Source organism: Lepidochelys kempii, unplaced genomic scaffold, assembly GCF_965140285.1.
Source record: "Lepidochelys kempii isolate rLepKem1 unplaced genomic scaffold, rLepKem1.hap1 scaffold_247, whole genome shotgun sequence".
Taxonomy (NCBI): domain Eukaryota; kingdom Metazoa; phylum Chordata; order Testudines; family Cheloniidae; genus Lepidochelys; species Lepidochelys kempii.
Genome location: NW_027621925.1, coordinates 21,467 through 34,571, shown reverse-complemented (window position 1 = coordinate 34,571; position 13,105 = coordinate 21,467). Strand labels below are relative to the sequence as shown.

Here is a 13,105-nt window from a genome sequence, read left to right as displayed (position 1 = left end):
CTCCTAGCTTTTGAGAGTATCTTGTCTCCTCATTGGTCATTTTGGTCAGGTGCCAGCGAGGGTACCGTTAGCTTCTTAACCCTTTACAGGTGAGAGGATTTTTCCTCTGGCCAGGAGGGATTTTAAAGGGGTTTACCCTTCCCTTTATATTTATGACAAGGCCCCAGTGGTGTCTCAGAGCCTCCAGGTGGTCTGAGGAACAGTATAAAGCTGCTTAAGAGTCAAATCTCTTCAAACCACTTCTTTTGACTTACTCTTCTTGGTGAATGGAGTAATTTTGATTTGAATCTCTCTCTTTGACTGTGGAGGTGTCATGTTAGCGATTTAGGACTCAATGTTGCACATAGACTCATTGCTAAGGAGTTTTTCCATATTTTTGAAGTTCTTAAGTTGCAGGCATTGGTGGATTCGTAGTTTAAAAGTCAAGGGTGAGATCTGCAGATCAATAAGTGTGTCTCTGACACCCAGCTCCTATTACTCTTAATTAGAAATAGGGAATTGGAATCCCTTTGGTAGTTTTGAAAAATCCCACACCCCGGCTTTAACTGAGGTGTTTTAAGAAGAAACTCCCATAGTTATTCTAGAAAGGACCAATTCTAGGTTCTTGTAGTTTATTTGGTACTCAACACTCTTTGAGATAGGATAATAGATTACAAGGACCAGTGGGTCTGATCTAGCATGAGAACTCCTGTGTTCTAAAGTGTGTGCAACTAAGAATTTTAGGCTGGGGTAAGTCAACGTAACTCCTCTGAAGTCAGAGTAACTGATCCAATTTAACCAGGCTCAGGCTCTGCTCATTAGTGTTTTGTATTAAGCAAATAATATTTTCTATTCATTCATTAGGAAATATTGCTGACACACAAACTTTAGAAACCAAAGTGCCACACTCTAATGGGGAAGAGAAGTGGTTTGCGTGCGGAAGTTAAATCCTCCCAAGGAAACAATCATTAACACATTTCACCCTGCAATACTTTGTATGAACACTTTGTAAAAGGGAATAAAAATCCCAGTTGCTCATGACAGAAATATTCTATATTGTATGTTTACTTACTCCAGTCAGTGTTTTTTGGGCAAGAGGACTGCCACAGATTCAAGAGGTGCGTTAGGAAGGAGACAGAATAAGTGGAGCAAGCGGAGGAAATGGGATGCAAAATGTAGCCAGGAACTGACGGTCTAGTTCATCATTTTCCTACTCTGTGTGTCTTTCACTGAGCCCCATTACAATAGCAACTGAGCTTTATCCTTTTCATTCGGTTGCTTCTAATGCATGATGTTTACTCTTTTCCCTGTGTTTCAGGTTTACCTCCAACGCAGAAAGATGACAAAAGATTTCTCATCACTGGGGCTGTGACCCCTGTTGGAATGGGGACTGGGATGGTTATAGGAGCCATTATGACTGCTATCGGCCATGGGGTTACTATAGACCATACACTTACGGGTGGGGCCAGCATTACGATTCCTGCTACACTTACCCTAACCGATGGGGCAGTGGGTATGGCTATGGAAGATGCTGGCCATGTTTTGCTGAGGAGCAATAGACCCAGAAATTAAAAGCAAGATATGATTCACCGATGAGCTTATAGGCAACGGCTTTCAGAAATGTGGATCCCCAACAATTCCCATAGGAACTGTGATTGCTCAGCGGTTCCATAAATTTTCCCCATATCTGTATTTTCCAAGTTATATGTTATGTCTATTACTTCTCCTATTCTCTGCTTCTTCTATAATTATCTGAAGGCCTGAATCTCAGTTCCATGAAGGCTCTTTTAAGCCACTCTGACAGTGTTCCAGTCCCCAAATCATTTTTGTTGCCCTCTGTTGGACGTTTTCCAATTTTTCCACATCCTTCTTGTAGTGTGGGGCCCAAAACTGGACACAGTACTCCAGATGAGGTCTCACCAATGTTGAATAGAGTGGAACTATCACGTCCCTCGATCTGCTGGCAATGCCCCTACTCATACATCCCAAAATGCCATTGGCCTTCTTGGCAACAAGGGCACACTGTTGACTCATATCTAGCTTCTCATCCACTGTAACCCCTAGGTCCTTTTCTGCAGAACTGCTGCCGAGCCATTCGGTCCCTAGTCTGTTGCGGTGCATGGGATTCTTCAGTCCTAAGTGCAAGACTCTGCACTTGTCCTTGTTGAACCTCATCAGATTTTTTTTGGCCCAATCCTCTACTTTCTCTAGGGCCCTCTGTATCCTATCCCTACCCTCCAGAGTATCTACCACTCCTCCCAGTTTAGTGTCATCTGCAAACTTGCTGAGCGTGCAATCCACACCATCCTCCAGATCATTAATGAAGAATTGAACAAAACCGGCCCGAGGACCGACCCTTGGGGCACTCCACTTGATACCAGCTGCCAGCTAGACATGGAGCCATTGATCACTACCCGTTGAGCCTGACAATCTAGCCAGCTTTCTATCCACCTTATCGTCCGTTCATCCAGCCCATACTTCTTTAACTTACTGGCAAGAATACTGTGGGAGACAGTGTCAAAAGCTTTGCTAAAGTCAAGGAACAACACGTCCACTGCTTTTCCCTCGTACACAGAGCCAGTTATCTCATCATAGAAGGCAATTAGATTAGTCAGGCGTGACTTTCCCTTGATGAATCCATGCTGACTGTTCCTGATCACTTTCCTCTCCTCTAAGTGCTTCAGAATTGATTCCTTGATGACCTGCTCCGTGATTTTTCCAGGGACTGAGGTGAGGCTGACTGGCCTGTAGTTCCCAGAATCCTCCTTCTTCCCTTTTTTAAAGTTGGGCACTACATTAGCCTTTTTCCAGTCGTCCAGGACCTCCCCCAATCACCATGAGTTTTCAAAGATAATGGCCAATGGCTCTGCAATCACATCCGCCAACTCCTTTAGCACTCTCGGATGCAGCACATCTAGCCCCGTGGACTTGTGCTCATCCAGCTTTTCTAAATAGTCCCGAACCACTTCTTTCTTCACAGAGGGCTGGTCACCTCCTCCCCATGCTTTGCTGCCCAGTGCAGCAGTCTGGGAGCTGACCTTGTTCGTGAAGACAGAGGCAAAAAAAGCATTGAGTACATTAGCTTTTTCCACATCCTCTGTCACTAGGTTGCCTCCCTCATTCAGTAAGGGGCCCACACTTTCCTTGACTTTCTTCTTGTTGCCAACATACCTGTATGTTGCTAACATACATGTTGTACTTTGTCTCATTTGACCCTGACTGGAATGAAACAAATACATTAAAATGGTAGCAAACAAGATGTGATTGTCAAACTGTACAGCTGCACTGAAAAAAGAACATCTGCTATGAAATGCATCACCTTGGAGCAGGTGATTTGTCGCAGACCTTCTTGAAACCCTGGAAATAGATTCTTTCTTGTCAGCATTCTTTCTGTCTGTTCCTGTATATTCCCCTTCTTTGTTCACATTAAAATGATTCTGCATTATAATATCAGCCTTCTGGTTTTCCTTTCGGCTCCATTCCTTATTTACCAGTCACTGCGGCCCAGATTCCCAGAAATACATACCTATTGCCTAACACCGATTGAAATAAGTGGGAATGCTACACGTTTGTGAATCTGGTCCGGTGGGTAAAAATTTCCTCTTTTTCAGGGAGACAGGGCATGTGCATTACTTAAGTCCCACTCGAGCCCTGTACTGAGATGAGAATCAGGTCAGGCAAGAGTCTATAAATCATAAAAGTGGGATTACCTCTGTGCTACTTTCTTTGTACCAACTAACCCAAATAGGGTGTTTGGCATTCCTTTTTATTCAGAAGATCTCGACATATTCAGCCATAGATTAATGCCTAATAACAGCCACTCAGTATGTTCTAGATGGGCAATGTCAGCAGGTAAATCATTCCTCCTACTCATCCTCTACTCCTGAGGTTAGAGGGCAGCCTGGTGTCTTCCCCACCAAGGTGATCCAATCTCTCAACATTTTTAATTGAAAGTGTTTCAGACTTAAGTTTCAGAAATCTTAAGCATCTCTGGGCTTTGGCTGTATATAAAAGGGGTGGGCCACCCTACACACCCCATATCAGTCAGATGTATCACTGCCAGTGAACCCCACATTACGTCCCTCCAACTGGGTGTCAACCAATCCATTTTGTTATGGTCATGTCTAGTGGGCAGAGCAGGCATACAGGTTGGCGAACGAAGTCAACGGTCAGCACCAGAGTCAGCGGCCAGTTACCAGAGCCGGGGTCCAGCCAGACTCAGAACCAGGAATTGAAGCTGAGGGCTAAGAGCCAAGGTCAGATGCCAAATGCCAGAGCCAAGGGTCAAGCCAGAGTCAGGGTCAGAAGTCAAGGGCTGGAGTCACAGACAGGAGTGATCACTGAGGATTGTAGCTGAGGCATAAGGGCAGGAGGAGAGGCAAGGGTCAATCACAGTGGGAACAGGAGTGAAGGTGGGGGTGATATAGGAGCCAGGAGCAGAGCTGGACCCAGGTTGGGCACAGGAGGAGGCACAATAGGAAACCAACTGGTTACTCGGACAAACTTCTTGTTTCTCCTCCTGGCTTAAACAGTGTAGTTGGACCAATTGGTGGAGCCAGTCAATCCTCCAATCTGAGTGTGGTGCCTTAGCTGGGGCTATAGCCCTAGCAGCTTCTCTGCCTACCCACATTCGGTTGAGGCCAGGATATGGCAGCTGTTGGTCTAGTGGATAGGGGAGAAGCAATACACATAATACATCTTGATTTTGGTAAGGCTTTCAACACAGTTCCACATGACATTCTCATAAGCCAACTGGGGAGATGTCATCTAGATGACTTTACTATAAGATGAACAACTGGTTGAAAGACCAGGAGAATGGATGAAGCTGACAACTGGTGTGATCCAGTCTAGCAATTCCTACATTCTTATGAGCAAAAATGCCCATTGAAGATGCTTCTCCTCAGATAGTGTAATGTAGTGTCGCTCCATGAAAGACAGTGGACCTGAACCAATTTACCCCAGCTGAGGATCTAGTCCTTATTGATTTATTTGGAGAAAACAAAAGTTTCTGTTCATTCATCAGCAAGTATTGGTGACTCACAAGGTTTGGAAAACCAAAGAGCCACACTCTGATACCGGACAGAACCGGTTTGCCATGCAGAGGTTAAATCTTCAAAGGAAAGGAAATGATCAGCGTTATCCCAGACATGTTCTCTATGAGAAATGTTTTAAATGGACACAGAATCCCAGCTGTCCATCATGGAAATAGTTACACTTATTCCAGTCAGTGTTTGTCATATAAAGTAATTGAGAAAGGTTCAAAGCGGCCAATTGGAAGGGAAGTTCAGTGCAAATGGGTGTTAGGGGGCTTATTCCTTCACCCACTTACTTCCCCGGTCCTTCTCGCATGAACAGAGAGCAACAGTACCCGAAGTCCAAAGGTGCAGACAATTTGATGTTTATTGGGGTGAACTTCCAGCAAGCATGATTCCAGTTTCCTTCCTTAGTGTCCTCCTTCCCAGCTCTGACACCACAGAGCCTTACACCTGTGTCCCTGTTCCCATTCCCTGCACTTAGCCAAACATGATTCCAATTTCCTTACCCCCATTCCCTGTTCCCATTTCCCCCTTTAGCAAAACATGATTCCAATTTCCCCACCCCCATTCACTGTTCCCATTTCCCCTCCCCTCCCCACACCCACCCACATACCCACTTCCTGATTGACTGCAGACTATATAGTAAAACTTGAGTTCTGCTTAGCTTTACATTAACCAATCATTTTCCTGAAATTTAACTAACCAATCCTAACATATTGTAACATGACTATGTAACCAATTATATCCCACCACCTTAAGTAGTTTACACCCAGCAAAATTAATGATACATCAGACAGGAACAATCACAGAACCAGACAGAGATTATACAGACAAACAATAGCAAAGTGGGAACTATAATGACAAAACAGTACAGAAGTGAGGATTTCACATCCCAGCTATCGATAAGTGAGTTCTTGCCAGACAGGATGCTATCAAACTAAGTTTCCTTTTACATTTTCTAGGCACTTTCCTTTCTCTGGAGGCGACAGGCACTATCAGGACAGGATTGTATCCTAACAGCCCCATAGCACCTTATTTCAATGTGACTAGGTTGGAATGTGAGGAGGTGACCGGTCGCTTCCCAGCTTATGGCTGCCTCTGCTGCTTAGCCAAAGGCCTTAGCCTAAGAACAGGGCCTCAGACTGTCACAGTGAGAGAAGGACCTTAGACCGGCAGACAGTGATTTTGATTCTTTCTTTTATATCTCTATATAGTTATCTCTATAACTAGCCAAGTGATAAGAATACACCTAAATTCTTCGAGTACAAGCCTTTACCGACAGGCCTGAATATCTATATCCTAGCAATGGGTAAGAGGCATAGAAAGAGGAAATAGGAAGAAATACATAGCCATGAACATAGGGACTAAATCCATTCCTCCTCTCTCTCTTGGACAGACCATCACTGATTGTCGAAATCATCCCAGGACCAATTCTTAGCAATTTCCTTCAGCAGAGTGAAGTGGGAGCCGTAGGAGCACCTGTGGTCGGAGCGGGCTATGACGGCTCATTCGGTTTGTGGGGATTGTACGGCTCTGGAGACCGTTACAGAGGATTGTATGGTTACGGGGGATTAGGTGGTTATGGGGGCCATTACTGTTATGGGGGATTGAGTGGTTATGGGGGAGGTTACAGTTATGGGGGATTATGAAATTACCCAGGGCGTTATGGTTATGGGGAAATATGTGGTTCTGGGGTATCTTGCCATAGGTACCTCAGTGGAAGCCGTGTACCATATAAAACCCAGTAGGAATATCTGTTGGAAAAGAAAAGACAAGGAAGTGAACAGCAGGCTACCGACTCACAGCTGACCTTTAGAGCATGGATTTCAGAAGCGCTGTGCAGGCATGGCTCCACTTGAATTCAACGCGAGCTGTGTCTGCTCAGCGCCTTTGTCTCCTAGACCCATTTCTAACGTTACGTTTTATGACTCTTTCTGCCAATGCTTTCCCAACCACGTGCTTATTCTCTTAGTCACATGTGGGCTCATTCTGAATTACACTCAGGCTGTTTGCACTAACCCCGCAGGGTGAAGGAATCAGGGGCCTTAACAGAGGCATCAGTTACATTTATTATCATTTATTATCATTTTAAATCCCTTTGCAGGGGAAAGGATCACTAACACATCATCAGAATGGTTACAGAGAGAGTGAGTCAAATAGGACTTGTGTAATTCACCTAGGAGAATAAGATAAAGTAATTAGAAGATCACTGAGCCATGAGTGCTTTTATACAGTTCTGTAGACTCACTGGAGGACTTGAGAGGCCCTGTGTTCCTGAAGGTCTAAATAGTTACAAATCAATCTTTGCATAACTCCTTCAATTGATGTAGTTTTTTTCCTCCGTGTTTTTGACAATTAGTTTGTTCCTAACTCCACATGGTGTGACATGCTCATTACACCCTGCAACTCTCTTTCATCTTACAACTTTATGGGCCAGCTACATTCCTGCTTTCATTCTACTGACTTCATTGATGCTGCAATGGGATATTTGGAAGCCTAGAATAGTAAAGTGTCCAATGTAGCTGACGAGCTATGGTGAGCATGTGGCCTTACTAATCACTGTTACTGGATTTTACTTCAGATTCTGCCACCTGCTCCCTGTGTATCCTACACCTCAATTGCTTGTTCACCTCCACATAAATCTGATCTAATATTGACATTATGCTCAATGATCATAGCCTTCCTCAAATCAAAGAACTTCAAAGCACTTCAGGCTCATTAATGTTGTATGTGTCCACGGTGTTGTATTATTTTAATAGCAGAATTTTTGTACTGGTATTAGATGCCTCCAGATTGTGGGTTAGATTAATTTTACAAATGCATGTTAAGGTTTCGGATGTCATTCCAATAGTCAGCTCATGACTCTTAGCTTTCAAATTAGGGGCTCTTTGATTTTCATTCAAAAAAGCTTTTCATTTCCCTTTCTTTACCAAACATTCCTTTGTAAACCTCAAGGGGCAGATGCTGAGCCAGGGTACATCAGCGCAGTTCTATAAATTTCTATGACATTCTGTGTCTTAAAACTGAGCGGAGAAATTGACACTGCTCAGGTTAGAAGAAATCCTGTCAGGGGTATATTTTCCATTTTCAAACATTCTAATTATAGATGAAAATCTTACTGTGGAGAAGGGTCTGGCCGAATGCCCTTGGTTGGCCAGATTTAGAATGAATCCAATCTCCTCTCACAGCAATTTGACCACCGAAGAAGTACTCCTTAACTCTGTCTGTTTTACGTGTCTTCCTTTTCTTTACAAGCTGAATTCTCTTACAGGACCCAATTCTCTTGGCTGCTCATGAACAGAGATACAGTAGCTGATGTTTCCCACTCATTTCACTGTACATTGGATCTGAGCAGCTGCGGTTGAAAGTGCCCAGTATGCTCAGACAGATACACTCCACACAGGGTTTTCTCTAAGCTAGCCTGGATAAAGTGCCTTTCTTCAGTTTGAAGCTGACGGAGCTATGCTGGTACACACTGGTTCAACATCCACCCTTAAACTGTAAAATAGATATAAAAGGGAAATGCAAAGGTGCATTGAATGAAAATCAAAGAGTCCAATTTCAGAGTCTGAGAATCACAAAAGAGTACTGGAATGACATCTGAGACCTTGACATACATTTTAAAAGCGAATCTAATCTTTAGTATTGGAACATCTAATCCAAGTAAATGTTATTACTACTATAATAATACATCACTTTGGCCGTATAAAACTTGACGAGTGGTGGTGAAGTGCTTTGAAATGCTTAGATCAGAGGAAGCCTCAGACAATCCATTTTGAAAGCTATTATTACACCTGTTTGCCACAGAGGTGAACGAAGGTCAGACAGGGAGTGATTGGGAGAGTCAAAAAAAGACACCAACAGTTGGGACTCTTCATGCCAAAAATTTACTCCAGCTCTTGAACCCCACTGGACACTTACCGTTCATGGCTTCCAGCTATGTCACTCACCTGAGAGTAACTCTTAGAAAGGCTCATTCTCGAATTTTTCTTAGTTTGTTCTCATGATTTTTGGGGGAATTTTTCCGTGAAACATCTTCTGATCTAAATGTGAAACATAATAAAAAATCAAGGGTTTTGCAATCCACTTTATTTGAAGGTGGTGGGTATTTACATTTGAGTAGATTTTAATTATCTCGTACCAAACTGAAGTGAATTGAATTATCTGGTACCACATCTGAATTAAATGTGGAGAGTTTTATTCCTGTACAACACATGAACAAGCTTGAAATGTACACACTTGTAATTTCTTTGGACAATTACTATCCTCATGGATAGAGAAGGCGATGTCAAAGAGACGACCCACCCTGTACCTCGTTTCACAAAGCTGAAAGAATTCATCACCATTGGGTCACGATGACCCGTTCGAGACGTGTGTTTCCAAGGAAAGAAAAAATAGCACACACAGTGCAGTTGGTGACTTCATCCCAATGGGTGACATGCCTTAAAGCAAGTTTTTGAAGCTTGAATTATATAATATGATTTATAATGCTAACATACTCATGGGAAAGAAATTGAGAGACTTTTAATTCCTTTGGAGAAGTGCTGTATTAATGTATAAAGGAGAGACAGTTAAAGTGGACCAAAATTAGCCAGTTTTTTTTTTTAATCATTGATGCTTAGTTCCATGGATGCACACATTTTTTAACAAGACATACTAACCTTGTCTTCTAAAAGAGTGCCACAGGGATGGAGCACGTGCTTAGCCCGTGGCAGGAGGAGTCAGAAGTATTGGATTGTATTTCTGTTTCTGCAACTCACACCCGTGCAACCTTCACCTCAATGTGCTTCTTTTTTCTCTACCTAGAAATCAGGGATAGTAAGGATGTTAGGACTGGAAATTGTTCAGCGTTCTTAGAACTGAAGATTTCAAAGCACCTAAGAACAGTCATTGGTGTTTTATAAATGCAAAGAGATGTATCCTTAGAATATTATTAAATTGTTTTGGGATTAGAAGCCTCTGCATTGACTAGTAGAGTCACCTGAAAAAAAAAATAGAGGCCAAGGTTTCTTGTGTTATTCCTTTAATCAGGTCATGATTCAAAGCCAAAGAATTTGGGGATATTGCATTTTCATTCAAATGTGATTTTGCATTTGGTATTTTTAAAATATTTTATAGGAAGGTGCTCTCAAGGTGGAAATCAGCACAGTTGCTTCAACTTCAAAGCAATTCTGGGCCTTAAAATCAAAGGAAGATATTTCTGCCTTCTTCCCTGGATACCGAAAGCACTCCTAGAGATATAGTTTACACTTAAAACAACATTCTGGTTCTTGCAGGATTTTTTTCAGCAATACGGCCCATAGCTGGTCAGATTTTATGTCATATCTCATCCCACAGCACTCTCCTCCTTTACCAAGAATCCATGATTTCAACCTCTCCTGGGCTTCTTCCAGGGCTCAGTCAGCTGCATTACCTTGCAAGACTTCAGTTTCTTGTCAGCTCAGTCATAGAGAGATGGTTTCTGACAGAGTACAAGTTCCACAACTTAACTCAAAACCTTGCTATAGAAGAGCACTGCTTCCTTTCACTCCCTACCGTCCCTTCCCTTGACCTTGAGCAAATCAACTCTAGGCATCCCTTTGAGACAGCATTGGTGACACAAGTGGAGGTCCAATGTTAGGTCACATTTTAATCACTGGAGGTTGAAATTCACTCCTGGGCAGAGAATCATCAGAAAGGCTCGTACTATACTTAAGTCCTTGCAAAGACGTAGTTTGAAAGTTTAAAGTAGAACTAAAGCTGTCCATAGTCATTATTCGATCCCCCTGCCAAAGGGTGAATTCGAGACTTAAGGTCATGACAGGAAACACACTGAAGGCAAAGGAATATTTCCAATTGATTACAAAGGGAATTGGATCTGAGATGGGGATGGAGGGTGTGAGAATGCAGAAAAATAGCTCTCTGCTTCCAAGCAGGTTTATAATGAAATGTCCAGTGCCCCTGAGAATGACCAGTATGAACAGAAAGGACCAAAGGGGAGTGGGGGAGGTTTAGATTGGATATTAGGAAAAACTTTTTCACTAAGAGGGTGGTGAAACACTGGAATGCGTTACCTAGGGAGGTGGTAGAATCTCCTTCCTTAGAGGTTTTTAAGGTCAGGCTTGACAAAGCCCTGGCTGGGATGATTTAACTGGGAATTGGTCCTGCTTCGAGCGGGGGGTTGGACTAGATGACCTTCAGGGGTCCCTTCCAACCCTGATATTCTATGATTCTATGATTCTATGATCTGTTCAGGACAGCCAGTTGTGCTACTGATGCAGCTCTGAATCACTTTGACATGCATTCTCATTGGTGTGATCCAATCTGGCAATTCCTACATTCTTATGAGCAGAAATGCCCATTGAAGATTCTTACACTCAGATGGTGTAATTTAGGGTCGCTCCATGGAAGTCAGTGGACCTGAACCCATTTTACCAGAGCTGAGGATCTTGTCCTTAGTGATTTCTTTGGAGAAAGGAAAAGTTTCTGTTCCTTCCTTAGCAAGTATTGGTGACTCCCAGGGTTTGGAAAACCAAAGAGCCACACTCTGACACTGGACTCAACTGGTTTGCATGCAGAGGTTGAATCCTCAAGGGAAAGGAAAAGATCAGCATTATCCCAGCCAAGTTCTCTTTGAGAAATGTCTATAACGGTCACAGCATCCCAGGTATCCTTCAAAGAAATAATTACACTTATTCCAGGCGGTGTTTTTAGACAGGTCACTGAGAGGGCTTCAAATGGGACAATTGGGAGGTACATTTAGTGTGAGTGGATAAGAGGCAAAGAAAGAGGAAATAGGAACAAATATATAGCCAAAAAGATAGGAACTAAGTCCACTCCTCCTGTCTCTCTCGGGCCCCACGTAGACCTCACTACTACAGTAACTGAGGTTTGAGTCCTTTCTTTCACTGGCACATGTACTTTCTTTTTACTCTACTCCCTGTTGTGTGTTTCAGGTTTACCTCCATCACAGAAAGATGTCTTGTTCCAGCCTGTACTATCCAGAATGCGGGGTGACCCGGCCCAGTCCAGTTTCTGGCAGCTTCAATGAGCCGTGCGTTAGGCAGTGCCCTGACTCCGAAACAGTGATCAGACCATCACCAGTTGTCGTGACCATCCCAGGACCAATTCTCAGCAATTTCCCTCAGCAGAGTGAAGTGGCAGCTGTAGGAGCACCTGTGGTCGGAGCCGGCTATGGGGGTTCATTCGGTTTGGGGGGATTGTACGGGGGCTATGGAGGCCATTATGGAGGATTGTATGGTTACGGGGGATTAGGTGCTTACGGGGGCCGTTATGGATTCGGGGGATTGAGTGGTTACGGGGGCCGTTATGGTGGATGGTGTGGTTACGGGGGAGGTTACGGTTATGGAGGATTATCCGATTCTGGGGTATCTTGCCATAGGTACCTGAGTGGAAGCTCTACGCCATGTTAAACCCTGCAGGAATATCAATGGTAAAAGAAAAGACCAGGAAATGAAGAATAGGCTACAGATTCAGATGGAGATTTCAGAAGCGCTGTGCAGGCATGGCTCCACTTGAATTCATCGCGAGCTGTGTCTGCTCAGCGCCTTTGTCTCCTAGACCCATTTCTAATGTTATGCTTATAAACTCTTTCTGCCAATGCTTTCCCAACCGCGTGCTTAGTCTCTCAGTCACATGTGGACTCATTCTGAATTACACTCAGGCTGTTTGCACTAACCCCGTAGTCTGACGGAAAGAGGGGCCTTAAGACAGGCATTAGTTGTATTTATTATCACTCGAATTTGTTTGTCCAACTCTGCACCTGCGAAAAAGGAAAAACAACTTCTTGCCTCAAATGCATCGCAAGGAAGCGGGTGATCGGTCGCAGCCCCTCTGGAAACACGTGAAATACCTTCTTTCTGTTGTGTATTATTTCTTTCTGTAACTGTGTATTGCAAATTTCATTCTCATTAAAAACTATGCTGCATCGTAATATTGGTCTTCTGGTTTTCCTTGTTCCCCCCTCCTTGTTTAGAAATCCTGCTGCATGAAATTCATCCCTGTAGAGCAGGCAGCACCAGGCACCTCTCAAGTTGCAACTTTCGAAGGCATGGAGTGATAGGAGATTAAAGCCCTTTAAGTGGTTCATA

At 43.5% G+C, this 13,105-nt stretch overlaps 1 protein-coding gene across 1 annotated transcript; it reads left to right on the top strand.

Annotated features, from left to right (window-relative positions):
- The first annotated feature begins 6,448 nt into the window (after nucleotides 1-6,448).
- Nucleotides 6,449-12,931, top strand: LOC140902757 (claw keratin-like). Its single transcript, XM_073323197.2, has 2 exons — nucleotides 6,449-6,527; nucleotides 11,951-12,931. The coding sequence occupies exons 1-2, from the start codon at nucleotides 6,513-6,515 to the stop codon at nucleotides 12,425-12,427; spliced, it is 492 nt and encodes a 163-aa protein (XP_073179298.2). The 5' UTR covers nucleotides 6,449-6,512; the 3' UTR covers nucleotides 12,428-12,931.
- The last annotated feature ends 174 nt before the right edge of the window (nucleotides 12,932-13,105 follow it).